The sequence below is a fragment of the Rhinoraja longicauda genome, chromosome 9 (assembly GCF_053455715.1).
Source record: "Rhinoraja longicauda isolate Sanriku21f chromosome 9, sRhiLon1.1, whole genome shotgun sequence".
Classification (NCBI taxonomy): Eukaryota; Metazoa; Chordata; class Chondrichthyes; order Rajiformes; family Arhynchobatidae; genus Rhinoraja; species Rhinoraja longicauda.
In genome coordinates, this window is record NC_135961.1 from 3,051,070 (window position 1) to 3,078,985 (window position 27,916).

The 27,916-nt window shown below is 45.2% G+C and overlaps 1 protein-coding gene across 1 annotated transcript in view; it reads right to left on the reverse strand.

Annotated features, from left to right (window-relative positions):
- LOC144596871 (sorting nexin-9-like) overlaps positions 1–27,701 on the reverse strand; it is a 107,861-nt gene extending 80,160 nt beyond the window's left edge. The window contains exons 1-2 of the mRNA XM_078405735.1: positions 27,541–27,701; positions 2,347–2,433 (exon numbers count right to left, since the gene is read on the reverse strand). Coding sequence (XP_078261861.1) covers positions 2,347–2,433; positions 27,541–27,552 — 99 coding nt within the window. The 5' untranslated portion in view covers positions 27,553–27,701. The remainder of the gene's footprint in view (positions 1–2,346; positions 2,434–27,540) is intronic.
- Positions 27,702–27,916: the final 215 nt, after the last annotated feature.

A 27,916-nucleotide genomic window follows, 5' to 3' on the forward strand; every position in this document is an offset into this window, starting at 1 on the left:
TGAAGAAAGGTCTCGACCCAAAACGTCACCCTTTCCTTTTCTCCAGAAATGCTGCCTGACCCACTGAGGTACTCCAGCTTTTTGTGTCTATCTTTGGTTTAAACCAACATCTGCAGTTCCTTCCTACACAGCAAATCCAGAGGGTTGTAATATGCTTAAATGAAAGGTGTACAGCTTATATAAGGCTTTACTGTAACAATGCACAAAGCCCAAAACATAGTTCCATGGAAAATGAATGCTGAATTGGAATGAGAGGCATTTGATAAGGTCAGGGTCAGCTTTGTGGACTGAACAAAGGTATTCCGCAAGGCAGCCACCCAATTTGGCTTCTTCAAATGTAGGGAAGAACACAGTGTGCATCCAATGAAGTAAGCTAAAATGGAAGAAACCCTCTGTTTGAGGACAAACCATTGACCTGAAACATTAACTGTTTCCTTCTCCACATTGCTACCCAACCTGAATATTTCCAGCATTTTGTTTTCATTTCATTCCTACTGCATCTTTTTTTTTGTGTTTACATTTTAATCAACTTGTCCCCTTTTACCATTGCTCAACTTAAATACCATTTCCTCAGTTGACAGGATAGAAACACATGTCAGAAATTCTGAAAAGCCAGCTCTATTCCTTGGTTCTGGCAATGACAAAACCAATTGCTAATTAGGGTGCAAATCACAAAGTTTCTCTGAGGCAAAAAAAGGGCTATAGAGCTGTACAGCATGGAAGCAGGCTCTTCATCCCTATCTTATCCATGCCGATCAAGTTGGCATATTAGGATGGCCCCATTTGCCTGCATTTTGGCCCAAGGACCTCGAAACCCTTCCTATCCAGATCTGTCTAAACAACTTTGAAAAGGCACTATTTTATCCACTGCTCTCGCTTCCTTTGGAAGCTCTTTCCAGGCATGAGTGAAGAAATTGCCCCCAAGGTCCCTTCTAACCTCTTCCCTCTCACTTGAAGCCTTTGCTGCCAAGCTTTAGAATCCTCTACCCTGGGATAAAGACTGTGTGTTCACTTTATCCATGCTCCTCATGAACTTGTACACCTCAATAAGGTCACCTCTCAGTCCCGACGCGTCAAAGAAAAAGTCCTTGCAAGCCCAGAAAACATCCTGGTGAATCTCTTCTCCGTCCTTTCCAACTTAATGACAGGTCATACAATTTTCTCTGTAGAATCTGTTCCATCACGTAAATGCTGCAGTAGCGTGCATCCAAATGGCAACAATCTTTGATTTAACAGCAAAGGTTTCTTTTCTTTTTAAAAAATCATTTAAGTTCTGGCTCGCCGGCAGTCTGTTTGGCTTTTTCTCTTTTTTTCATTTATTGTGCAAAATGAATTGAACGAAAATCATTTGCCACACAGCCACAACAGTACAAAGTAAAAGACACAAGGCACACAATATTCGCGGGGCCTTCCGGCGCGGCTCAGCCGCGGGGCCTTCCATCGCCTGGTATGGCTCGGCCGCGGGACCTTCCATCTCCTTGCCCGAGTCGGGAGCCTTGGTCGCCTCGGCAGAAGTCGAACTATCTGTCCATGGGAGAAGCATGGGGGTAGAGAGAAGAATTGTTTTTTGCCTTCCATCACTGTGAAGGGGTGTCTGGAGGAGTCACTGTGATGGATGTTTGTGTTAAAATTGTGTGTCTTGTGTCTTTTACTTTGTACTGTTGTGGCTGCGTGGCGAATTATTTTCGTTCAATTCATTTTGAATGACAATAAATTCAATTCAATTCAATAAATAGAAAGGAAATAATGCCAAATCTATATTTTGTCACAAACTCTTGATTTCACAAATTTCAAAGTCCTCCTTGCCAGCCTCTATCTTCCAACAACATCCTATGTACAGGCAAAATGTATTACCCGATCTTGGACAAAGTCTTGTTTTGTTCCTAATTTTTACTTGCTATATGCTATATGTTTCCCATTTCCTGATGCTGAAAAACATTTATAACATGCAAGGTGCAACACAGGGCAGCAGTTGTCAGCAAAGTATGACTTTTTACTGACAGTAAAGTCAAACAAGAGGTTAGACACAAAAAAGCTGGAGTAACTCAGCGGAACAGGCAGCATCTCTGGAGAGAAGGAATGGGTGACTTTTCGGGCCGAGGCCCTTCTTCAGACAACAGAATTACCAGGCTGAACGTACAGTCTCTGTAATCCAAAAAGGGTAGACTTAAAAACAACAAGTTATTAATAACATCAAAACTCAGTTTCATGGCAAGAGAGATGAGAATAACTACTTCTTTAGTGGAAATGTGTCACAGGAACTTATGCTTTCGTTGCCTCAGTTGTTAAAAAATGTTTTTCAAAGAAACCAAGGAAAATAAAGAAAATTATTAGAAATAGAATTACCCGATTGCCAATAGTGATGATTTCTCCTTCTTGGACTGTCAGCTCATTGTTTCCAGGTTCAGCTGCGAAGCTGTACAAAACACGGGCCTATTCAATGACAAATAAATAATGTTAGTTGAATGGTGTCGAATTTTTCTTGATAGAAAATAGCAGTAAAATTCACCCCATCTATCGTTTAATCAAGCTGTTGGGGCAGTAAACCATAAAATAAGCAAGACTTCTTTTATCACAGTTAAAGTTAAGCCACAAAGGCAAAGTTTGCAGTGGTTTGAATAAAACTACGTATTACTCTGTGGAATATTTGTGCCTTTGATTGATAAAAAACAACATTACAATTGACCATTACCAAGAACTGACAAAGATGTGGGTGGATGCTCCATTGGTGTCCTGCATCACCAACTACTTGACTGGACGACCACAATATGTTAGGCTATAGAACTGTGTCTCGGACATGGTGGTGAGCAACACAGGGGCCCCACAGGGGATGATCCTCTCTCCCCCTTCCTGTTCACCATCCACACCTCGGACTTCAGATATAACTCGGACTTCTGCCACCTGCAGAAGTTTTCAGATGACTCTGCAATTGCGGACTGCATGAGTGAGGGGAGGGTAGATGAATGCAGAGGTGTAGTCAATGACTTTGTTGAGTGGTGTGGGCTGAATCACCTGCAGCTCAACACCGGCAAGACTAAGGAGTTAGTGGTGGACTTTAGGAGGAGGAACTCCCCTGTCCCATCTCCATCAATGGTGTGGATGTGCAGTTTACCAGGGAGTACAAATACCTTAGAGTGGACATGGACCGTAAACTAGACTGGTCCAGGAACGCTGAAGCCCTGTACAAGAAGGGACAGAGAAGGGCTGTACTTTTTGAGAAGGCTCTGCTCCTTCAACGTCTGCAGTAAGATGCTGCAGATGTTCTACCAATTGGTAGTAGCCAGTGCCATCTTCTTCGCTATTGTGTGTGGGCCAGCAGGGCGAAGGCCGCGGACACCAATAGGATCAACAAACTCATCAGGAAGGCTGGCTCTGTCCTGGGAACGGAGTTGGATTCATGGGAGGTGGTCTTGGAGGGGAGACCACAACGACAACCCACTTCCTTTCATTACATCTCCGAAGGCCATGACAACCTTCAAATATTCATTAAAACTAATTGCACTTCATCATCAACTTCCCCCATATTCCACTTCTACCCTACACACTTGAGGCAATTTACAGCAGTTAATTAACCAACCAACTGTGGAAAGTAGAAGGACATTGTCCACACTGGAATTACAATGGATACACCTTTGTTGCTGGGGAGCTTTCAGTAAAACTTAATTGCATTATCCCCCTTAATATTTCTCAATTTCTGCCTCAATTTCTCCACGTTCCATTCTTATGTGCACGAATCCCTAGCTCTTCCACAGGTAACATCTGGCATACTCAGAGACAAACTTCATTCTCAGAGTCTTCTCATTCCTGCCATTACTTCTCATTACTGAAGTCACACAGCACAGTAACGGCCCTTCACCCAGAGTCCATACCAACCATCAAACACCCAATTAACGCCATTTTATTCTGTACACATTTCCCCATCAACTTGCACAAGTTCCACCATTTTCAGACATAAAGAGAAAATTTCCAGAGATCGATTGACCTATCAATTTCACGTCTTTGGAAAATGAGAGGAAACCATGGCATCCAGTTTCAATTGATGTCATTGTCAGGTGTACCGACCGAGGTACAGTGAAAAAGCCTTTGTTGTGTGCTATCCAGTCAGCAGAAAGACAAGGCATGATTACAATCGAGCCATCTACAATATATAGATACATGATAAGGGAATAATGTTTAATGCAAGGTAAAGCCAGCAAAGTCCGAATAAGGATAGTCCGAGGGTCAACAATGGGGTAGATGGTAGTTCAGGACTGCTCTCTGATTGTGGTAGGATGATTCAGTTGTCTTTAATACAGCTGGGAAGAAACTTTCCCTGAATCTGGAGGTGTGCATTTTCACACTTCCATACCTTTGCCTAATGGGAGAGGGGAGAGGAAACCCAAGCAGTCATTGGGAGTATATAAACTCTAAACAGAAAGCATTGGAGGACTGAACCCTGTAACTGGAGCTAAGGCAGCAGTTTCCTAACATACCATTACACTGAACCTGCAAGTCTATTTTCCCTGGAAATGTTATCAGTAAGCACGAGTACAATTTTCAGTTCCCTTTCTAAATCCTGCAGTGTTGTCAGCACAAATCATAAAATAACCTAGATTTTGTGTTTCTGCAATTCTTACAGCAGCGAACTTAGAATTATAAACTATTTCCACCTACAAAGCTTGTACCTTAGATTTTAAAAATGTCAGTGAATTATCTTTTACAAGGTAAACAACCCTTGAGGTAACATTGCAAAGGACTTTGTGTAAAAGAGAGCAAAGTAATGAAGGCTTGTTTCCATGAATGACTAAAGGTCATGTCCATTACTGCAAACATGTTCATTCTAATGAAACGGGAAGTAAAAACAGGGACAGCAGAGTGGCACAGCTGTTGCCGCACATAGCCAGTGACCTGGGTTCAATCCTGACCTTAGGTGCTGTCTATGTGGAGCTGGCACCTTCTCCGCAAGTGTGTGACTTTCCTCTGGGTGATCTGGTTTCTTCCCGCATCCCAAAGGATTAATGACCTCTGTAAAATTGCCCCCAGTCTTGAGCAAAGTCCACATTACGGTTGAGGATGTTCTGGGTCTGATGTCCTGCGGTGTATGAAGGTAGACAAATCTCCTGGGTAGACTGCGAGTAGTTAGAGAAGAAATTGCAAGAGCCCAGGGTGAAATGTACGAATCAGAGTTCAACATGCGTGCGATGCGGGAATATGTTGGACGGTGGCTAATGTGATGCGCTTATTTATTCAGGGCTGCTAAGAAAAACCTGGGAACGTTAGACCAGTGAGCCTGACATCTGTGGCAGGCAAGTTATTGGAGAGGATTCTGAGGGATAATATGTAATTACATTTGGATAGATAGGGGTTGATTAGGGATAATCAGCAGTGGGAGATTGTGTCATACAAAATTGATTTTGCTTTATTATAGTAGCCAAAGAGATTGACGAGGACAAGACCATAGATGTTGCCTATTTGGAGCAAGGCTTTTGATAAGGTTCCACATGGTAGGCTCCTCTAGAAGGATAGATTTTATGGCAGATCCAGCTAACTGGATACAGAATTGGCTTTGTGGAAAGAACCAGAGGGTGATGGTTATAGGTTGTTTCTCAGACGAGAGGCCTTAATGCTGGGCCTTAATGTTGTGGATTATATCAACGATTTGGATGAGAATATACATGGCATGCAGACAATAAGCTTTGCAGACAATACTGACATAGACAGTGAAGATGGTTACTGAAAATGACAGCAGATTCTTGATCAATTGGGCGAATGGGCCGAGGAATGGCGAATGGAATTCAATGTAGATAAGTGCAAGACGTTCCATTTTGGGATATCAACCAGGGCAGGACCTTCACAGTGAACGGTAGGACCCTGGGGAATGCTGTATGGCAGAAAGCTCTAGCAGTGCCCTGGAAGTAGAATCACAGGTAGATAGGGTGGTAAAGGAGGATTTTGTACATTGGCCTTCATCAGTTAGGGTATTGCGCATAGAAGTTGCAATGTTATATTTGCAGCTGTTCACACAGGTTGGTGAGGCCGCATGTGAGCATTGTGTAGGAAGGAATTGCAGATGCTGGTTTAAACCGAAGATAGACACAAAAAGCTGGAGTAACTCAGCGGGTCAAACAGCATCTCTGGAGAAAGGGAATAGGTGACACTTCAGGTAGAGACTCAGACTCCTGTGGAATATTGTGTTTGGTTTTGGTCATCCTGCTACAGAAAGGATGTCATTAAGCTGGAAAGAGTATAGAGAAGACTTACGAGGATGTTGCCAGGACCTGAGCACCTAAGCGATAGGGAAAAGTGGGCAAGCTAGAAATTTATTCCCTGGAGCACAGGAGGCTGAGTGGTGACCTTGTATAAAATCATGAGAGGGATAGATTTGTCTTTTAACCTGGGTAAGGAAATCAAGAACCAGAGGACATAAGTTTAAGGTGAAAGGAGAAAGATTTAATAGGAGTCTGAGGGAGAACGTTTACACTCAAAGGTTGGAGGGTATATGGAACAAGCTGCCAGTTAGGGTAGTTAAGGCAGGTTCTATAACAGCATGTAAAAGATAGCTGGACAGGTACATGGTTAGGAAAAGTTCAGAGGAATGAGGGCTAAATGCGAGCAAATGGTTCTAGCTCAGATGGGCCAACTTGGTCAGCATGGACAAGTTGGGCTAGAGGATCTGTTTCTGCACTGTATGACTCAATTACTCTGCGACTCTATCGTTAAAATATGGACACGGCGTGTTAAAAGTAAAAGGGCATCTATTGTACTGTTGCCCACAAAGAGCCTGGTGACTTGCCTCAATAACCACCGTCCAGTAGTATTAACGTCCACCACAATGAATTGCTTCGAGAAGCCCAGTACAGCACAAATCCACTCGTGCTTCAGAAATAGCCTACATCTGCTTCACTGCCTACTGGCACAAGTCAAAAGCAGATACTATCTTACTAGCTCTACATTCTGTGCTCGACTATCTGGATAACAGGAAAACATACAATAGGCTGTTGTTTATCAACTACAGCCTGGCGTTCAACACAATCTCCCCACCAAACTCCACCAAGCTCCAAGACCTGGGTTTCTGTACTTCCCTTTGAAACTAGAACCTTGACTTTAACATAAATGTTTAAAAAAAGTCGACAGACCTCAGTGCGGATAGGTAACAATATCTTCTCCTCACTAAACTCCACACAGGTGCACCTTAAGGCTGCGTGCTTCATCCCCTACTCTTTGCTCTTTACACCAATGACTGCATGGATAAGCACACCTCCAATGCCATCAGTAAATTCGGTGACGACTCCCCTGTTGTTGGCCGAACCACAGGAGTTGATGGGTCAACGTGTACGAGAGAGAGATAGAGCAACTGGTGTCGCAACGACAACCTCGCATTCATAGTCAACGAAACCAATGATCTAATCATTGATTTCAGAAAGGGGAAATCAGGAGATGACATGATTTTTTCATTGGCTGCTAGAGGTGAAGAGAGTTAGCATCTTCAAATTTCTGAGCATTAACATTTCAGGGACTTGTCCTGAGCCCAGCACGTATTCTCATGAAGAGCACCAGTGCCTTGATATTCTTAAAGGTTTACAGAACTTCAGCATGTCACCGAATACCTGAAGTGTCTATTGATGCAATGCCGAAGTATCTTGACTCATTGCCTGGTCACAGCTACGTTCATCAGACTCTTGAACTAACCTACACAACTCTAATCCTAAACCAGGGGCCACAGTTTAAGAATAAGTGGTAGGCCATTAAGAACGGAGATGAGGAATTTTTTTTCACTCAGAGTTGTGAAGCTGTGGAACTCTCTGCCACAGAAGGCAGTGGAGGCCAATTCCCTGGATGCTTTCAAGAGAGTTAGATAGAGCTCTTAATGAGTCAAGGGATATGGGGAGAAGGCAAGAACGGGATACTGATTGTGGATGATCAGCCACGATCACGGTGAATGGCAGTGCTGGATCGAAGGGCCTACACCTGCACCTATTGTCTATTCCTATCTCAGCAATGGAACCCTACAAGGCCACCTCTTGCACTACCATGGATTTGTTTTCAAATTGTGTTTGCACTTATGTGCACTGCAGAGCGTCCACGGTGGTGCAGCGGTAGAGTTGATGCCTTACAGCACTTGCAGTGCCAGAGACCTGGGTTCAATCCAGAGTACGGGTGCTGTCTGTACGGAGTTGTAAAATGGAGAGGGTACAGAGGAGATTTACTAGAATATTGCCTGGGTTTCAGCACTTAAGCTACAGAGAGAGGTTGAACAGGTTGGGTCTTTATTCTTTGGAGCGTAGAAGGTTGAGGGGGGACTTGATAGAGGTTTTTAAAATTTTGAGAGGGACGGACAGAGTTGACGTGGGTAGGCTTTTCCCTTTGAGAGTGGGGAAGATTCCAACAAGGGGACATAGCTTTAGAATTGAGGGACAAAAGTTTAAGGGTAACATGAGGGGTAACTTCTTTACTCAGAGGGTGGTGGCTGTATGGAATGGGCTTCCGGTGGAAGTGGTGGAGGCAGGCTCGATTTTATTATTTAAGAGTAAATTGGATAGGTATATGGATAAGAGGGGATTAGAGGGTTATGGTCTGAGTGCAGGTAGATGAGACTAGGTCAGGGAGAGTGGTTGGCTTGGACTGGTAGGGCCGAACGGGCCTGTTTCCGTTCTGTAGTTGTTATATGGTTCTTCCCGTGACCGCGTGGGTTTTCTCCGAGATCTTCGGTTTCCCCCACACTCCAAAGACGTACAGGCATGTAGGTTAATTGGCTTGGTATAAGTGTAATTTGTCCCTAGTGTGTGTAGGGTAGTGTTAATGTGCGGGGGTTGCTGGTCGGTGGGCCGAAGGGTCTGTTTCTGCGCTGTATCTCTAAAACTAAAAATTGTGTTGTTTTCTTTTGCAGTCTTTTTCTTTTCACTGTCTTGGAGAACTAGGGTATAAATGATGTATCATTTATGTTTAAGTGTGTTTTTGTCAAGTCAAGTCAAGTCAATTTATTTGTATAGCACATTTAAAAACAACCCACGTTGACCAAAGTGCTGCACATCTGACTAGGAAAAAAAAGAAACATACAGTGGCAGGCAGCCAAACACAACGGCGCGGCCATCTTGAACAAAATGTTAATTCAATCACCCACAGTCCAACAATAAAAGCACTAAACAGGCACCCAAATTACCCAACCCCAAAAACCCCCCAAAACACAGTCCAACAATAGAAGCATTAAATAGGCATTCAAATCACACACCCCAAAACCCCCAAAAACACAGTCCAACAATAAAAGCATCAAACAGGCACTCAAACCACCCAACCCCAAAAACACACAAAAAAGAAACATCCATCAAAGAAACATCCATCACAGTGAGTCTCCTCCAGTCCTCTCTCTCCTCACTGTGATGGAAGGCCACAATGTCTTTCCCTTCTCCTGCTGTCCTCGCCCGCGGTCAGGTTGTTGTGGTTGCAGGCCGCACCGGACGGTCCACAGCGGGCCAAGCCCAAGGCGCGTCGCGTCGCAGCCGCTCCCGCAGCCTCCGAAGACGGCCGGCTCCGCTGATGATAAGTCCGATCCGGGGCGGGCGAACACGCTGTCGCTGCCGCTGTTGCTGCACGTCGGGGCGGTCGTGGCTCCCGACATTGAAACCCCCGCCCAGCAGAGAAATATCCCGCGGCCATCTTAGGCCGCGCCGGACGGTGAAATGTCCGCGCCCCAAGCCCCGCGATCCGGGGTGGGCGAACATGCTGCCGCTGCCGGAGCTCCCGATGTCGGAATCCACGCGGCCCGAACCTAAGGCAAGTCGCAGCCGCTCCCGCAGCCTCCGAAGACGGCCGGCTCCGGTGATGGCAAGTCCGATCCACGGACTTGGATGGTAAGTCCGATGGAGGCTGACAGCTCCAGGAGTTGGGCCGATGGTAGGCCGCAGCAGGAACGGAGACACGGCCCAGAAAACAAAGGTCGGGTCTCCGTTCGGAAGGGACACATATTTACAGTGTTAGTTTCCCCCTCCCCCCCACATACACACATAGTACACAAACACAAAACACCACATCACAACTACAACTAAGACAAAAAAAACAACAAAAACACAAAGACAAATGGACCGCAGGTGAGCGGCAGCTGCTAGGGCAGTGCCGCCATTTTGTGCGTTTACCGAGTCATTGTATCTGTACTTCACCCTATTGGTCAATGAACTAATCTTGACTTGAAATATTATGTTTTCATATGACAAATAGCTTATGTGTATTACTGAAGAATTTACTTATTAAACCAAGGCCTGTCCAAGGATTGGGATGTACCTTAAATAAGAAAAAAAGTCCAAACCTTAACTTTCTGACAGGTGGATTGGTGATGACATCTGCCCATTACATCATTAGTAAGTAAACTAATAGTTTCAGTAAACCATGCATTAGTAAACCCCACACAGTAATTCCAGTGAACATGTCTTATTTTCACATTAAGGATGCCTTGCGTTGCATCATATCACAAGGACAAAATAAAGCAATTAAGAGATCTTTTAGTTTAGTTTACTTTCATCATGGATAGAACTGAATTCCAACAAGGTGCAAACTTATGATCTTGTGTTACTCAGTCCTCAAAAATCACACTTCCTTATTATGACCAGAACAAAGTTATTCAACCTAGAGGGGACTTACCAGTTCCCAGAATAGTTATTCTTTCACTGACATTTCCTTCTCTTTCCCCTTGTAGTCGACCAACATATTCTTTCACATATCCATCAAATCCGTTATGTTTCTTCTTATGACTTTCTTACACAAATTATTCCTCTTCCCCAGCTAGCCTCTCCTGCGGGGTTCCACAAGGCTCCATCCTAGGCCCCATTCTCTTCTCTCTGTACATGCTCCCCCTCGGCCAAATCATTCAGGGCACGGCATTTCTTTCCACTGCTATGCGGATGACACACAGCTTTATCTCCCCCTGAAACCCAACAACCGGTCAAATTTAATCAGCCTCATGCACTGCCTTGAGGACATAAAATGTTGGATGGCACAGAACTTCCTTCAACTAGACGAGAGCAAGTCTGAGGTCATCCTATTCGGCCCTCACGACTCCATCAAAACGATAACAGGCAGCCTTGGAAGCCTATCCTCCCTAGTCAAACCGCATGTCAAAAACCTCGGCGTGATATTTGACTCTGCATTAAAGTTTGACAAGCAAGTCAACGCTGTGGTAAAAGCCAGCTTCTTCCAGCTTCGTACCATAGCTAAAATCAAACCATGCCTCCAATTTGACGACCTTGAAAAAATCATCCACGCATTCATTTCCTCCCGCCTAGACTACTGCAACTCCATATACACTGGGATCAGCCAATCATCCCTGTCCCGCCTGCAATTGGTCCAAAACGCCGCAGCGAGACTCCTGACGGGTACCCGTAAAAGGGATCACATCACCCCGATTCTGGCCTCTCTCCACTGGCTACCAGTACAGTATCAACTTCAAGCTCCTGCTATTCGCATACAAAGCCCTAAACGGGCCCCCCCCCCCCCCCCATATCAAAAATCTTCTAACCCACCACTCTATCTGCAGGTCCCTCAGGTCGGCCGACTTGAGGCTACTGACTATCCCGCGGTCTAGGCTTAAGCTTAGGGGTGACCGCGTTTTTGCAGATGCAGCACCTAGACTGTGGAACAGCATCCCTCTCCCCATCAGAACGGCCCCCTCCATCAACTCCTTTAAGTCCAGGCTCAAAACCTATTTCTACTCCCAAGCATTTGAGGCCCTCAGAGGGGGCGCTGTGAACTGTTTATGTATGTGTTGTTATGTTTGTGTGCCATTGTATGTTCTTTTTTAGTACCTGCACTGATGTACTGCACTTTGGTCAACGTGGGTTGTTTTTAAATGTGCTATACAAATAAAATTGACTTGACTTGAATGAAGAAATAAGTTGTGCAATAAAATGGTGCACATGCTGATAGCTTGGTATTGGTTTATTTTTTTCATGTGTTCCAAGACATAGTTCTAAACTTGTGTTTGCATGCTAGTCAGACAAGTCGTACCACATTGGAGCATATGCAAAAGAAAAACCGCAGGAAATGGGTATGACAGTGACAGAAAAAGTGCAGATCAAAGATTCACGGCTGCCATGAAGCAAATTGGAAGATTGGAAATTCATCCTTTGATAGGAGAGGTGCAATGAAGAGTCTGATAATAATAGCAAAGAAAAAGCTATTCTTGAAGCTGGTGATATGTGGTTTCAAGCTTTTATATCATCTGCCTGATCAGAGAGGGGAGAACAGAAAATAATTGTGGAGTGAATGAACATAGAGCACAGAACATAGAAAAGTGCAGTACTGAAACAGGCCCTTCGGCCCAATACCCACTGCCTGAACATGATCCATATCTCTCCATTCCCTGCATATTTGTGTGCCTATCTAAAAGCCTTTTCAATGCCTTTATTGTTTGTTTCCAGCGCCAACCCTGGCAGTACTTACCACCACCCCTGGCCACCAGTTCCAAGTGGTCCTTGCTTATGTTGGCTGTTTTCCTGAGGCAGCTTGAAGTGCATAATGATCGATGGGGGTGGCGGCATTGGGGAGAAGGGAAGGGACGGACTGTGTTCCGTTCACTACTCTCTGTGGTGTGTCATCTGCAAACTTGCAAATGAGGTTAGAGCAAAATTTGGCCACACAGTTCTATTAGGGAGTTTAGTTTGGAGAAACAGTGTGGAAACATGCCCTTTGGTCCACTGAGTCTGTGATGACCAACAAACACCTGAACACAAGTTCTATCCTACACACCAGGGACAATTTACAGAAGCCAATTAACCTACAAACCTGTATGTCTTTGGAATGCGTGAGGAAACTAGAGCACCCAGAGAAAACCCATGTAGTCACAGAGAGAATGTACAAACTCCGTGCAGACGATGTAAGGCAGCAACTCTACCGCTGTTCCACCCCAAAGTATAGTAAGTAGGATAGTATAGTGTCATAGAGTAAGAGTCAATAACCCAATCTTTTGAGGCACCAGTGTTGAGAATTATTGTGGTGTTTTGTCTCCTATCCTTATTGATTGCAGGTCGATAGCTCAGGAAGTTATGGATCCAGTTGCCGAGGGGGATGCTAAGTCAAAGGTTCAGGCATTTGAAAATTAGTTTGGTTGGAATAATGGTGTTGAATCTGAGCTGCAATTAATAAGTAGAAGTCTAACATGGGTCTCCTTGTTATCCATATGTTCCAGGGATTAGTGTAGAGCCAGGGAGATGGCATCTGCCATGGATCTGTTGTGGTGGTAAGCAAATTGCTGTGGATCCAGGCTGCTTGGAAAGCTGGAGTTGATGTGCTCCGTGATCAGCCTCTGGAAGCACTTCATGATGACGGACAGTCCATCACACAGACCCTTACCACCGATTCCATCTACACTGCACGGGAACATAGCTGACATTATCAAAGATCTTATCCATCCCTGTCATTCCTTCTTCTCCCTGCTGCCACTGGGCAGAAAACACAGAAGCTTGAAAGCACGCACCATTAGACTCGGGAACAACTTCTTCCCTTCTCTTATTAGGCTTCCATAAGCTTAGGTACAGTCCGATTCACCTTTACTTAATTTTGGACATTGGACTTTATTTCTGGAACAGGTACACTACAATGCTGAAAACTATATTCTGCACTCTGTATCCTCCCCTTTACTGTACCTTTTGTACTAGAGATTGACTTGTCTATATGTAACGTCTCTGATTGAATTCGACAGCATGCAATACAAAGCATTTCACTGTACCTTGGTACACGTGACAATAATAAACCTAATCCGACTGATGGATGTCAGAGCCACATGAACAACATTATTAAGACATGCCACCCTATTTTTCTTTGACACAAGGATGATGGTGGTATTCTTACAACAGGTGGGAACTTTAGATTGGAGTAAGGTTAAGGGTATCCATGAATACCCTTTTCTAGCTGATCCGTGCAAGTTCTGATAACTCAGCCAGAGAAGCTATCCAGCCCAGTCACTTTCCGCAGGTTCCCCTTCAGCAAGGTTGATCCAAGTATGCAATGGTGAACGTGGGTACAGGTGCCCCGAAGCTGATGGGGCGGCTGAGCCATGTCGATCAAATTGGCATACTGGGCCTGCATTTAGCCCATAGCCTCCAAATCCTTTATATCTATAGATCTATCCAAAAGTCTTTTAAAATTGTTACTTGGCATTTAGCAGTGCGTGCCTGAATGTTGTTTACGACTTGTTCAAGGCAGGCTTGTGATACTTAATTTTCCATGGAGTCACGAAAAGAGTTCAACACTACAACCATCAGCAAACATTCTAGTTTCTATGAAGATGTTTGAGTCGAGAGCATTGTCCGGAGGAATTCTTGCAGAACTCATCAGACCAGTTATCTTCCCTCTACGCTCTTAGTCTTGAAGCAGGATCTCATCCTGAAACTTCAACAAATCTCGTCCATGTTCCGGGGGGGGGGGGGGGGGGGGGGGGGGGGCGGCCTTCCTTCGCTTCACCAATGCTGCTCGAGCCCCTCAGCTATTTGCTCTGTCCCAAACATTTCTCCTCTGCAAACTGCTTTAGGAGTTATTATTTTCATTTTCATTTTCATAAATTTGCCTACAATGTGTTCCCATGCAAGTAGGAATAAGCCACAAAGTCACATGAACTGCATGGTGTCATAACTGACCCTACCCAGAGTTGCTATTCAATTATATATTCAATTCCCTAGGCCGAAAGTTTTTTGCAGTATTAACCTTAAATTTACTTCAATGTCAGAGCATCCACAAACTTCCACTAAGAATTCAAAAATTTTAAATGTCGTGGCAAAGAAAATTCTGATAATTTTAGACCTAAATGGCCAAACTATTATGCTGACACCGTCCTCCAATCAGAGAAAACACTCAGAATCCTACACAATTTAACAGGATTGCTCTCTCCTCAGCCCAATCTCTCATTAGACAACTCATTCACTCCAATTTTGTAAATTTATATTGCACAGAATGAGAGGTCATTGTCAACGTTCCTGATTATAGAGGCAACATTGTTCACAAACACAGTACTCAGTGTCTATTGCACTAAAAGGCCTGCCTGATTTTGGCAATGCTTCAAAACTTTGGTTTTGCAACTAAATTGAAATCAAAAGATTTCAAAAGGTCCTTTATTGTCACATGTACCAATTACGGTACAGTGATATTCATATTACCAGACAACATATCAGATATTTTACTCCACCAACCTAAAGGCTTTTTACCATTTAAAATTTACACCGTTCTTTTTCCTCTTCCCCATAAAACCTTTACATTTTCACACATATTCCAACTCGTATGTATCTTCCTGTCCATTTGCTTAACCTATCTATATACCACTGCCATACATCACTTTCCTTAGTGTCTCTGTATTATTAGCAAACAAATTAAAGCATGTTCGAAGAATATCTGTCATAATAAAAGAATGTAAAAGCAGAGGATGCAATATTTATCTTCTCTTGCTAAGTAGAATAATCCTGCCAATCGGATAATAGCCTGTTTAACCAATGCTTGTACTGTGCTAAAACACATTGTGAGGATTATCTATTCTAATAAACAACAGATCGCATTTCTACTGTGCTACACAGAAAATGTAAAGCTTATAGAGAACAGAGGCAACTAAACGCTTTGCAAAGTTTGGACCATTTCCTCATCACAGGACACAGGATTTAAAAAAAATGTAAACAGATGGTGTCAAGGCCAGGAGTACCCTCCCTCTCCAAATAACACTCAACTATTTTGGTGCGGAAATATCACAGCAAAAAATGCGCCCATTTCCTTTAGGACAGTGTCAACAGACCTTTTGGACCCGATTAATACCAAAAAATATTCATAGAATGAGAAATCACTGAGGGAGTCATTTGTCCCACCGCGCCATTGTGAACTCTGTGAAAAAAGTATGCAGTTTCACTCCTCTGCTCTTCCCCAAAGCATTTTTTTCCTTATGCAATAATATATTTCATAAAGGAATTGAACGTGTATCTACCATAGTTTTTGGCTGTACATTCCTGTACATTTGAATAGTTCACGATTCAAATAAAAACTAATCTCCTCTCTGGTTCTTTTTCAATTAACTTAATTTGCATGTTAAACTCCTTTTAGTCTGTTCTGCACAGAGGAGAACAACCTTAACCTCATCTCTCAATGTGGTTACAGCTCCATTTCCATATCCCCTAAGGAAACCAACCTCATTTATGACTTCACAGGAGGCAGGCATACAGCTCCTGAGGTAAGCGCTGACTCCCAACTGTTATCAGGCAACTGAACCACCCTACAACTGGAGAGCTGTCCTGAACTACTATCTACATCAGTGGAGACCCTCGGACTATCTTTGATTGAATTTTACTGGATTTATCTTGCACTAAGCATGATTCACATTATTCCCATATCATGTATCTGTAAACTGTGAATAGCTTCACAGAACAGCACAACACAAAAACAGGCACTTTGGCCCACAATGTCTGTGCTAAATATGATGCCAAGACTATCACTTATCTACCTCACATAACCCATATCCCTCCAATACGCATATTCACATGCTATCCAAAAGTCATTTAAATGTCATTAGTGCATCTGCTTCAACTGTATGCCTGCTTCCTTTATAAATTCTAGGTACTCACCATCCTCTGCAGAAGAAACCTGCCTCATGTATCTCCTTTAAACTTTGCTGCTCTTCCCTTAAAGCTATGCCTTCTATCATTTGATTTCTCCATCTGGGAGATAGATTCTGTCCATCTACCCAGTCTATGCCTATCATAATTTTTATATACTGTAAACCCTCGCGATAACAGACCTCTATATCGTGGATTTTGGTTATAGCGGACCGAGGCTCCCGTTGCACTGCCCTCCGCACTTCTGCCAGATACCCAATGAGCTGGTGCCACGCAGCGTGCTACCGGTTGCAGGAAGAGAGAGATCGAGCAGCAAGAAAGTAGCACGAGTACCGGACCCGTTCCCAGCACACTGCGTGTGGGGCCAGGGGCTGTGTGGCTCCCCGACCTGTGAATTTCCGCTTTTAGTTTTGGTTATTGTCCCATGTATCGAGGTACAGTGAAAAGCGTTTGTCGCGTGCTAACCAGTCAGCAGAAAGTCAATGCATGGTTACATTCGAGCCATTCACAGTTTACATACATGATAAGGGAATAACATGAATAATGCTTAGTGCAAGATAAAGCCAGTAAAGTCCGATCAAAGATAGTCTGATGGTCACCAAAGAGGTAGATAGTAGTTCAGGACAGCTCTCTAGTTGTGGTAGGATCGTTCAGCTGCCTGATAACAGCTGGGAATAAACGGTCCTTGAATCTGGAGGTGTGCTTTTTCACACCTATACCTTTTGCCTGATGGGGAGAGTGGAGAAGGGGAAGGAAAAACAGAGTTAACATTTCAGATTGAAAACCTCTGTCAAAACCAGGAAGGAAAAAAGTAAATTAGGAAGGGATGGATAGGTCAGGGAGAATCTCTCTGATGGGGTAAGATCTAGGTCTTCCCCAAGTATAAGCTGTAAATAAAGTAAAGTTGTTAAGGTTAAGAGGGCCAGCGGGGTCTATCTATTGATAAAAGCTGTGAAATGAAGCCAACAGAGGGTGAGAAGGTTGAGAAAGGAATGAAAAAAATGTGTAACGCAGGGCTGTAAGATACGGCCAGCCAGACAATGAAAACGGACACAAAAAACTAAGCAATATCACAGATGGACAATTCGAGCCAGCACCGCCATTCAATGTGATCATGGCTGATCATCCACAATCAGCATATGCGTGGCAGATGCAGATGCATGGCACAATGGGCAGATGCATGGCAGATGCAGTATAATATAGATAAATGTGAGGTTATCCACTTTGGCGGCAAAAATAAGGAGGCAGATTTTTATCTCAATGGTGTACGGTTAGGTCAGGGGGAAGTGCAGCGAGACCTGGGTGTCCTTGTACACCAGTCACTGAAAGTTGGCGTGCAGGTACAGCAGGCAGTGAAGAAAGCTAATGGCATGTTGGCCTTCATAACGAGAAGATTTCAGTATAGGAGTAAAAAGGCCCTTGTAAGATCACATCTGGAGTATTGTGTACAGTTTTGGTCTCCTAATTTGAGGAAGGACATCCTTGTAATTGAGGCAGTGCAGCGTAGGTTCACGAGATTGATCCCTGGGATGGCGGGACTGTCATATGAGGAAAGATTGGAAAGACTGGGCTTGTATTCACTGGAGTTTAGAAGGATGAGAGGGGATCTTATAGAAACATATAAAATTATAAAAGGACTGGACAAGCTAGTGCAGGAAAAAAATTCCCAGTGTTGGGCGAGTCCAGAACCAGGGGCCACAGTCTTAGAATAAAGGGGAGGCCATTTAAAACTAAGGTGAGAAGGAACTTTTTCCACCCAGAGATTTGTGAGTTTGTGGAATTCTCTGCCACAGAGGGCAGTGGAGGCCAAATCACTGGATGAATTTAAGAAAGAGTTAGATAGAGCTCTGGGGACTAGTGGAATCAAGGGATATAGGGATTGTGGATGATCATAATGAATGGCAGTGCTGGCTCAAAGGGACAAATGGCCTCCTCCTGCACCTATTTTCTATGTTCTATGTTTCTATCAGTACCCCGTTCCTGCCCTCTCCCCATACTCACTGACTCCGCTATCATTAAGAGCTCTATCTAACTCTCTCTTGAAAGCATCCAGAGAATTGGCCTCCATTGCCTTCTGAGGCAGAGAATTCCACAGATTTACAACTCTGAGTAAAAAAGTTTTTCCTCTTCTCCGTTCTAAATGGCCTACCCCTTATTCTTAAACTGTGGCCCCTGGTTCTGGACTCCCCCTACATTGGGAACATGTTTCCTGCCTCTAGTGTGTCTAATCCTTAATAATCTTATATGTTTTAATAAGATCCCCTCTCATCCTTCTCAAATTCCAGTGTATTCGAGCCCAGTCGCTCCAGTCTTTCAACATACGACAGTCCCGCCATTCCGGGAATTAACCTAGCGAACCTAGGCTGCAATCGCTCAATAGCAAGAATATCCTTCCTCAAATTTGGAGACCAAAACTGCACATAGTACTCCAGGTGTGGTCTCACTAGGGCCCTGTACATGCATGCATGCTTACTTTCAGTGACTGATGAACAAGGACACCCAGATCTCTTTGTACTTCCCTTTTCCCTAACTTGACACCATTCAGATAATAATCTGCCTTCCTGTTCATTCCACCAAAGTGGTAACCTCGAATTTATCCACATTAAACTGCATCTGCCATGCATCCGCCCACTCACACAACCTGTCCAAGTCACCCTACATCCTCATAGCATCCTCCTCACTGTTCACACTGCCACCCAGCTTTGTGTCATCTGCAAATTTGCTAATGTTACTTTTAATCCCTTCATCTAAGTCATTAATGTTTATTGTAAATAGCTGCGGTCCCAGCACCGAGCCTTGCGGTACCCCACTAGTCACTACCTGCCATTCTGAAAGGGACCCGTTAATCCCTACTCTTTTTTTCCTGTCTGCCAACCAATTTTCTATCCATATCAGTACCCTACCCCCAATACCATGTGCTCTAATTTTGCCCACTAATCTGCCTTATCAAAGGCTTTCTGAAAGTCCGGGTACACTACATCCACTGGCTCTCCCTTGTCCCTTTTCTTAGTTACATCCTCAAAAAATTCCAAAAGATTAGTTAAGCATGATTTCCCCTTCGTAAATCCATACTGACTCGGAACGATCCTGTTACAGCTATCCAAATGTTCTGCAATTTCTTATTTTATAATTGACTCCAGCATCTTCCCCACCACTGATGTCAGGCTAACTGGTCTATAATTTCCCATTTTCTCTCTCCCTCCTTTTGTAAAAAGTAGGATAACATTAGCTACCCTCCAATCCACAGGAAATGATCCTGAATCTATAGAACATTGGAAAATGACCACCAATGCATCCACGATTTCTAGAGCCACTTCCTTAAGTACCCTGGGATGCAGACCATCATGCCCTGGGATTTATCAGCCTTCAGTCCCATCAGTCTACCCAAAACCATTTCCTGCCTAATGTGAATTTCCTTCAGTTCCTCCGTCACCCTAGGACCTCTGCCCACTAGTACATCTGGGAGACGTGACCTGCTGTGATACAGACACAGAAAGACAGTAACCCAAAATTGTAGAATTCAATACTGTTCAGAAGGCTGCAAAGTGGCCAGAAGGAACATGAAGTACAGCTCCTCAAGCTTACCATGAGGTTTGCTAATGAATGTGCAGTAGGCCACACACAGGTAGATTGGACGGAGAATTTAAACAGCAGATAACAAAAAAAGAAACTCAGGGTTGACCCTGCAAATCAAATAGATGTGAAGTACAAAGTGATTGCTCAATCTGTCTTTTCATTCACCAAGGGAGAGGAGACCACATTATAAAGTACACTAGAATGGAAGAATTGCAAGCAAATTACTGCTTTGCCTAGAAGGACTATTAGATCTTGGATGGCAGAAAAAGGCAAAAGGAGACATGGTGCATCTCCTGCAACTGCATGGAAAAGTACTGGAAGTGGGGTGGTTGGTAAAGACATATGAGCAGACGATAGATTTGTGAAGGAGAAAGCTAAAAGAGGAAGATCGACTTGGCTGCGGAATCTCATTGATGTTCACACAACCTGCAAAAAATAGCATGGAAGGAACTCTATACTAGCTCTGTCCATGGGGGAAAAAGGCCTCTTTTCTACCTCTTCTGCATCCCTTCCTATCCAGTGCGAAAACCAGCCACTGCTCACTGCTTTGTCCTTTCACCAGTTTCATATTCATGCGTTCACAAACCCCATTTAACACCAGGGGATCCAATTTTGCTGAAAAGGTTAAATCAATGTACTTCCTCAAATGGGGTTTGAAAACTATATATAACACACACGATCAACATTCTGTACGTCAAAAAAAATTGGTCACATTAGTCACATATGATTTGCTTTTACAAATCTGTCCTGCCTTGTAGGTGGCGGCGCCTAACGGCTGCGGCTCGCTAGCAGTCTGTTTGTCCGCAGGACTTAGCTGCGCACGGCTCGGCCGCGGGGCCTTCCATCGCCCGGCTCGGCCACGAGACGTTTCAGCGCTCGGTGCGGCTCGGCCGCGGGGACTTCCATCCTCTTGCGGGGACTGTGCGGGTCGGTCGGGGACGAGCTGTCTGTCCATGGGCGTGGGGAAGAGAGTGGAAGTTTTGTTGCCTCCATCACAGTGAGGGGGTGTTTGGAGTCACTGTGATGGACGTTTGTGTTGGGGTCATGTGTCTTGTGTTCTGCTACGTAATTTCGTTCGGTACCTTGGTACCGAATGACAAATAAAGCTCTGTTGACTGTTGTTGATTTACCTAAATCTTCCTACAACCTCATTAAATTTGTCTTAGGTCAGCCTCTCTTCTGCACCCTTGCCAAAGCCTCCATATTCTTCCTGTGAGGCAACAAGAACTACCAGCAATACTCCAAATTCAGCCGAACCAAACTCCTTTTAAGCTGCATCATGACTTCCTGACCCTTATACTCAATGCCAGACTTATGAAAGGATACAAAGGGCTGGAGTACATTAGCAGGTCAGGCAGTATCTATGGAGAACATGGATAGGTGATGTTTCGGAAGAAGAGTCTTGACCCGTAACATCACCTCTCTAAAGATGCTGCCTGACCTGCTGAGTTACTCCAGCACATTTGTGCATTAACCAGCACCTGCAGTTCTTTGTTTCTGCACCCAGATTTATGGAAGCAAGCATACCATATGCCTATTTATTTATATTGCCACTTTCAGGGAATTATGGATTCGGACTCTAAAATTCCACTGTACATCAATGTAGTTAAGGGACATGCCATCAATTGTATATTATCCTCTTAATATAAGTCTCGCAACACCTCCCACTTGCTCAGATTAAACTCCATCTGCCATTTCCCCACCCGTTTCTGTAGGTGATCCCACTGGATGCCTTGACACTCTTCCTCACAGTCCACGATCCGACCAATCTAGATCTCATCTTCAAAATTACTAACCAATCCGTCTATGTTTACGTCCAAGTAATTTATGTATGTCACAATGAGCAGAGGTCCCAGCATTGATCCCTTCTGTTCTGTGAACTCCACTGGTCAGACCTCCAGCCTCAACATTGTTCTTCAACCACAACCCTCTGTCTTTTATCAGCAAACCAGTTCTGAATTCAAATGACCAAGTCACTATGGACCTACAGCCAAAACGGTAAATGATAGCGCCACAATTTTAGCACCACCTTAATCACCATTGTCCTGGCGACTGTTAATGAAAAGTTTAATTTAAATTGGTCTTATATTTTTAAAGTCAGAGAGATTTTTAAGTTTAAAAATCACCTTTCTAACCGACTTCTTAAAGGTGCTCAGCGTGTGACGTCACAATGGGGCACGTACGACTTTAATTGTGCTTCCCTCCCTGCTCCCCCAAACAAGATGGTCGCTGGCAGGAGGGCCGCCCGGGGTCAGTGGCTCCCTCTCCCCTTTCCACCCCCCTCCTCGTCCCTTTCCACTCGCCCGCACCCGTTCACGGGGGAGACTCCGAGCAGGAGGGAGATGGTCGTCCACCCCATCGACTGATTGTACGCCTCCGTCTCCTCGAGCGCCCGCTTCAACCGACGGCGTCGTCGAGTCCCCGCACCATCACCGGAATACAACCCCCAGCGGGCAGCTTCTTCTCCTCTTCCTCCCGCGTCTCCTACAGCGGCCGCTGCAACCGACGGCGTCGTCGACGACGTCCTCTTCAACCGACGGCCCCATCGCGACTCCACGAACATGGCGGCTGCTCTCCTTCTCCAACTCTTCCCACTCTGCCATCTTGTGCGTGTCTCCCACCGCCCTGCTGCCCGCCGGGAGGTGTAGTCCCAGGTCCCGCTGGGCCTCGCAGGCAATCAGCGCTGCACGCACGGGCTCTGGTAAGTGGCTTTTGCCGCCAACAGGGCCACGGAGGGGAGTGGGCGTGGGGACCGAGTGGGGGTAAGGGGAGAAGAGAGTGGGGGTAGGGGGGAGGAGAGAGTGGGGGTGGTGGGGGAGGGGGGAGAGTGGGGGGAGCAGAGAATGGGGGTGGGGGAGGAGAGACTGGGGGTGGGGGATGAGAGAGTGGGGGTGGGGGGAGAGTGGGGGTGGGGAGAGGAAAGAGTGGGGGTGGGGAGGAGGGGAGAGTGGGGGTGGGGAGGAGGGGAGAGTGGGGGTGAAGGGGAACGGGGTGGGGAGAGTGGGGGTGGGGGGCGGAGAGTGGGGGTGGGGGGCAGGGTGGGGGAGAGTGGGGGTGGGGGGCAGGGAGAGTGGGGGTGGGGGGAGGGAGGAGTAGGGGAGGAGGGAATGGGGGTGGAGGCAGGGCTGGGGTAGGGGGAAGTGGGGGGAGGGGTGGGGGGAGGGGGGGGTTGGAGTGGGTCAGTGAGGGGATTAGGTGGGGGGGGTGTGAGGGTGCTCGACCAATACAGGAGACTTTGGGTCCAGGGCTCGCTCTGGCTGCAGCGCTAGCGCCACGGGCCCCAGGTCAGTGACACCCTCTCCCCTTCCCTGTCCCCCCTTTACGAGGAATGGGCCCAACGGGTCCACTTGGTTTAGTGTTTTACTAAAATCCATGTAGACAACATCCATCCCTAGCATCATCAATCACCTTTGTCACCTCAAAAAAAACTTGATCAAGTTAGTAAGACCCGACTTGTCAAGTGCAATGCCATGCTGACTGTCCCTAATTAACCCATTATCTTCAAAATGGGAGTAAATCCTATCCCGAAGAACGCTCTTCCAATAGCCTCCTGATGTGAGGCTCACTGGCCTATAATACCCTGGATTCTCTCTACTACCCTTAAATAAAGGAACAACATTAGCTGCTCTCTAATCCTCTGGGACCTCGCTTGTGGCCAGAGAAGACGCAAAGATGTCATCAAGGCTTTCGTAATCTCGTCTTTGGCCTCTCTCAATAAACTGGGATAAATCCCATCAGGCCTTAGGGATTTATCCATTTTAATGCTCGTCAACATCCCCAACAACTCCTCCTTAATCTCAAATTGTATTCTCCATACTAATCTCACTGTGCTCGTCCTTCTCCTTGGTGAAAACAGATGCAAAAGTACTCATTTAGTACCTCGCCTACATCCCAAGACTCCAAGCACAAATTCCCTTCTTTATCCTTGAGCAGATCTACCTTCTCCCTGGTCACTCTCTTATTTTTAATCTAGGTATAAAAAGCTTTGGGGTTCTCTTTAATCGGACTCACCAAAGCCATTTTGTGGCCCTTTTTGACCGTTCTCATTGCCTGCTTTATTTCCTTCTTTCTGTGTTTTCCTCATTGGCCCTGTGTGATTCCATCCTGTTAAACCCTGCAAAAGGCACCCACTAAAACTATTGGCATCTTTTGGTAACCAGTCTACATATCTGTTCCTCTATCTCCAGCTTGCTATTGGGAGAGGGGGGGGGGGGGCTAGGTGCAACCTCATTTGAGTGCTTTTTCTATATCACCTAAGCAGACAAACCCGCCAGCATGTCTGAAGAAGGGTCTTGATCCAAAACATCACCCATTGCTTCTCTCCTGAGATGCTGCCTGACCTGCTGAGTTACTCCAGCATTTTGTGAATAAATACCTTCGATTTGTACCAGCATCTGCAGTTATTTTCTTACACAAACCCTGCAGCGTTCTCTGAATGCTACTGTGAGTCTCCTTGTAGTGTAACTCCTCCACCTCTTTTGCCTCTATCTCGATCACATCTGTCAATAAGCACTGTCAGCCTCTCAAGTAACAGTTCAATTTTTGTTCTTTTCATTTTCTATCGTAGACTTACTAGAACATGAAAATCAATAGTGATCATTCTGTCTCACATCCATGTACCTGCTTCTTTAAGTAGACTTTTAAAAAAAAAAGTTGGCCCACTCTTCCATCGTTCACAAGACAACCGATGGATCCTTTTATGTTTCTACCCAATCTGCTCTCAACTGTTGTCTCCACTTCCCCTTTATAGTTACAACTAGCCAGAAAGTCCCAAAACAACTAAAGTCTTTAACAAAAAGGCAAACCTTATTCTGTACTTTCCATTGACTAAAAACAGACATTTATTCTGAAGTATTTTCAACACCTTGCTTGATAGCAAGTAGCCAACATAGTTTACATGTAAAATATATACTAAATCAAAAATATTCTCAGCCCATGTATGAAGATTGTTTTTGTTAAAATACATAAACGGCTTCATTTATAGTGGAGTTGCTCATAATAGTTGTGCAGATGCAAAAGTACTCATTTAGTACCTCGCCTACATCCCAAGACTCCAAGCACAAATTCCCTTCTTTATCCTTGAGCAGATCTACCTTCTCCCTGGTCACTCTCTTATTTTTAATCTAGATATAAAAAGCTTTGGGGTTCTCTTTAATCGGACTCACCAAAGCCATTTTGTGGCCCTTTTTGACCGTTCTCATTGCCTGCTTTATTTCCTTCTTTCTGTGTTTTCCTCATTGGCCCTGTGTGATTCCATCCTGTTAAACCCTGCAAAAGGCACCCACTAAAACTATTGCCATCTTTTGGTAACCAGTCTACATATCTGTTCCTCTATCTCCAGCTTGCTATTGGGAGAGGGGGGGGGGGGCTAGGTGCAACCTCATTTGAGTGCTTTTTCTATATCACCTAAGCAGACAAATCCATGTTAAAATACATAAACGGCTTCATTTATAGTGGAGTTGCTCATAATAGTTGTGCAGATCGGAAATGAAGTGGATTTAATTAGCAAAATGATTTTTGAAGGGTTTATCAAATAGGTTGTTTTTAAAACTGTTCCAGGATTTGATTATTGTTACTTGCTAACAATGGCTGACATGGGTGCATTCTCATTGTCACAAGTATTTAGTACAAGGCTGACAACAGTCATAAAGACAATCGAGGCTGCCTCTCTATGCTGCATTGTCAAAGGAACTGTCTTCTGAATTAAAGATAGATACAAAATGCTGGAGTAACTCAGCAGGACAGGCAGCATCTCTGGATAGAAGGGATGGGTGACATTTGGGGTCAAGACTCTTCTTCAGACTAAATCGTTACCAAGTTACTCCAGCATTTTGTGTCCATCTTCGGTTTGAACCAGCATCTGCAGTTCCTTTCCACAACATGTCTTCCAAATTAGTTTAAAGCAAGTCCATATCTGACCTATTATACACAAAGTAGCACAGATCTTCCTGCTGAAATTAAATAGAAACAAGAGAGCTCTCAGTGTTGGCCTTGCCAACATCTACCATCAAAAGCAACAAACAAATTACCCAGCAATGTGGTTTATTTTAAGTGATTGGAAAATTAATTACCCACCTGAGCTTTTTACTTCCTTCAGCCCTCTTAATGAACATCGCTGCCCCTGAACGGCAGTGATATTTAAAACATATAGAAATCAATAGAAATTGGACTTTGTGGTCAGATAAATAGCTTCCTCTCTTTAGTAATTTGAGCCGAGCTAAACCAGATAAGATTTGTGGCTTTAGACTTCGAAGCAGCTTAAGAGTATAATGACATGATCGTATTTATTCACAAAATGCTGGAGTAACTCAGCAGGTCAGGCAGCATTTCAGGAGAGAAGGAATGGGTGACCTTTCTTCAGACCTGATCAACAAGAGAACACCTACATCAATAGGTACTGGACACCACCCTGAAATACTTATCAAACAAAATTTCAACAAAAACAAAGCGATGATCCGATTTTCCTGTCAGCCTTGGGGCGTAAGATGAATCATTGTGTTTTTCTTAAAAAGCAGCAGTCAGTTGAAAACTCCTCCACATTTTCCATCAGGGCAAGTTTAAACCAAGCTGTTGTGAATATTGCAGGGACTACACAAGCCCCACCATATTTTGGCCTAAATGTACACAGTCAGATTATCTTCCTGCAGAAATTAAATAGAAACGAGTGGGCTGAGAAAACCCACTGGCACTGTCACTGCCCAGCAGATAGAGACTGTAATGATAACGACACACTTCACTCAATTACCCGCCGCCGCCGCCGCCGCCGCCGCCCTCGGCTTCACGGCAGAATTCTGACGTGTTTACAACAACAACAACAACAAAAAAAATAATAATAACATTATATATAAAAATAGAGACACAGGGGAGGGAGGCCGAGTGAACTCCCCCTCCTCCACCACGGTCGCTGCCGGCGGGAAGAGGTCGTGGTCGTCGTCGTCCGGGCGGGCGGGTGGATGGGAAACGGTCGCCGTGCGCGGGATCCCGGGCGGGCGGGCGGGTGGGAAACGGTCGCCGTGCGCGGGATCCCGGGCGGGTGGATGGGAAACGGTCGCCGTGCGCGGGATCCCGGGCGGGTGGATGGGAAACGGTCGCCGTGCGCGGGATCCCGGGCGGGCGGGTGGATGGGAAACGGTCGCCGTGCGCGGGATCCCGGGCGGAGAGAACATTCCCGAAGCTCCACCGGGAAAGGCGGAGAGGGGAGGAGAAGGGAGGGAGCTGCAAATGCGGTTTACACCGAAGAAATGGACGTAACATTTAAAAAAAAGGTGGAGTATTGTGGAGAGAAGGGAATATTTATATTTATATATATATATATATATATATATATAGGTCGTGTTTTCAGGGCGAGTGAGGGCCCGCGCTGGGCAACAGGGGGGGACGACACACGACACACGACGGACGGCAATCTCCTCACCTTCGCCGCCATCCCGACACCGACTCTTCCCGGACCAGCCGGACAAAGTTTAACACATCACCAGACGCCGGCGGCCTTTGACCCGAGCCAACCTCCGACTTACACAACTTCCTACACCGGCGGCTCAACTTGTGTTCAGCTGGCGGCGCTGGGCTGAGCTGGGCTGGGATGGGCGGCGCCCTCCAGCCCCCGCCCCGGGAGGACGCGCCGCCACCGCCACTCCTGTCGTGGGAGGTAGGAAGGTTTCACAGCACTTCACTGGGGATCGACGGATCCACTTTATTGTCATATTTTGCAAAAGTAGGCAATAGGTGCAGGAGGAGGCCATCCATTCGGCCCTTCGAGGCAGCACCGCCATTCAATGTGATCACGGCTA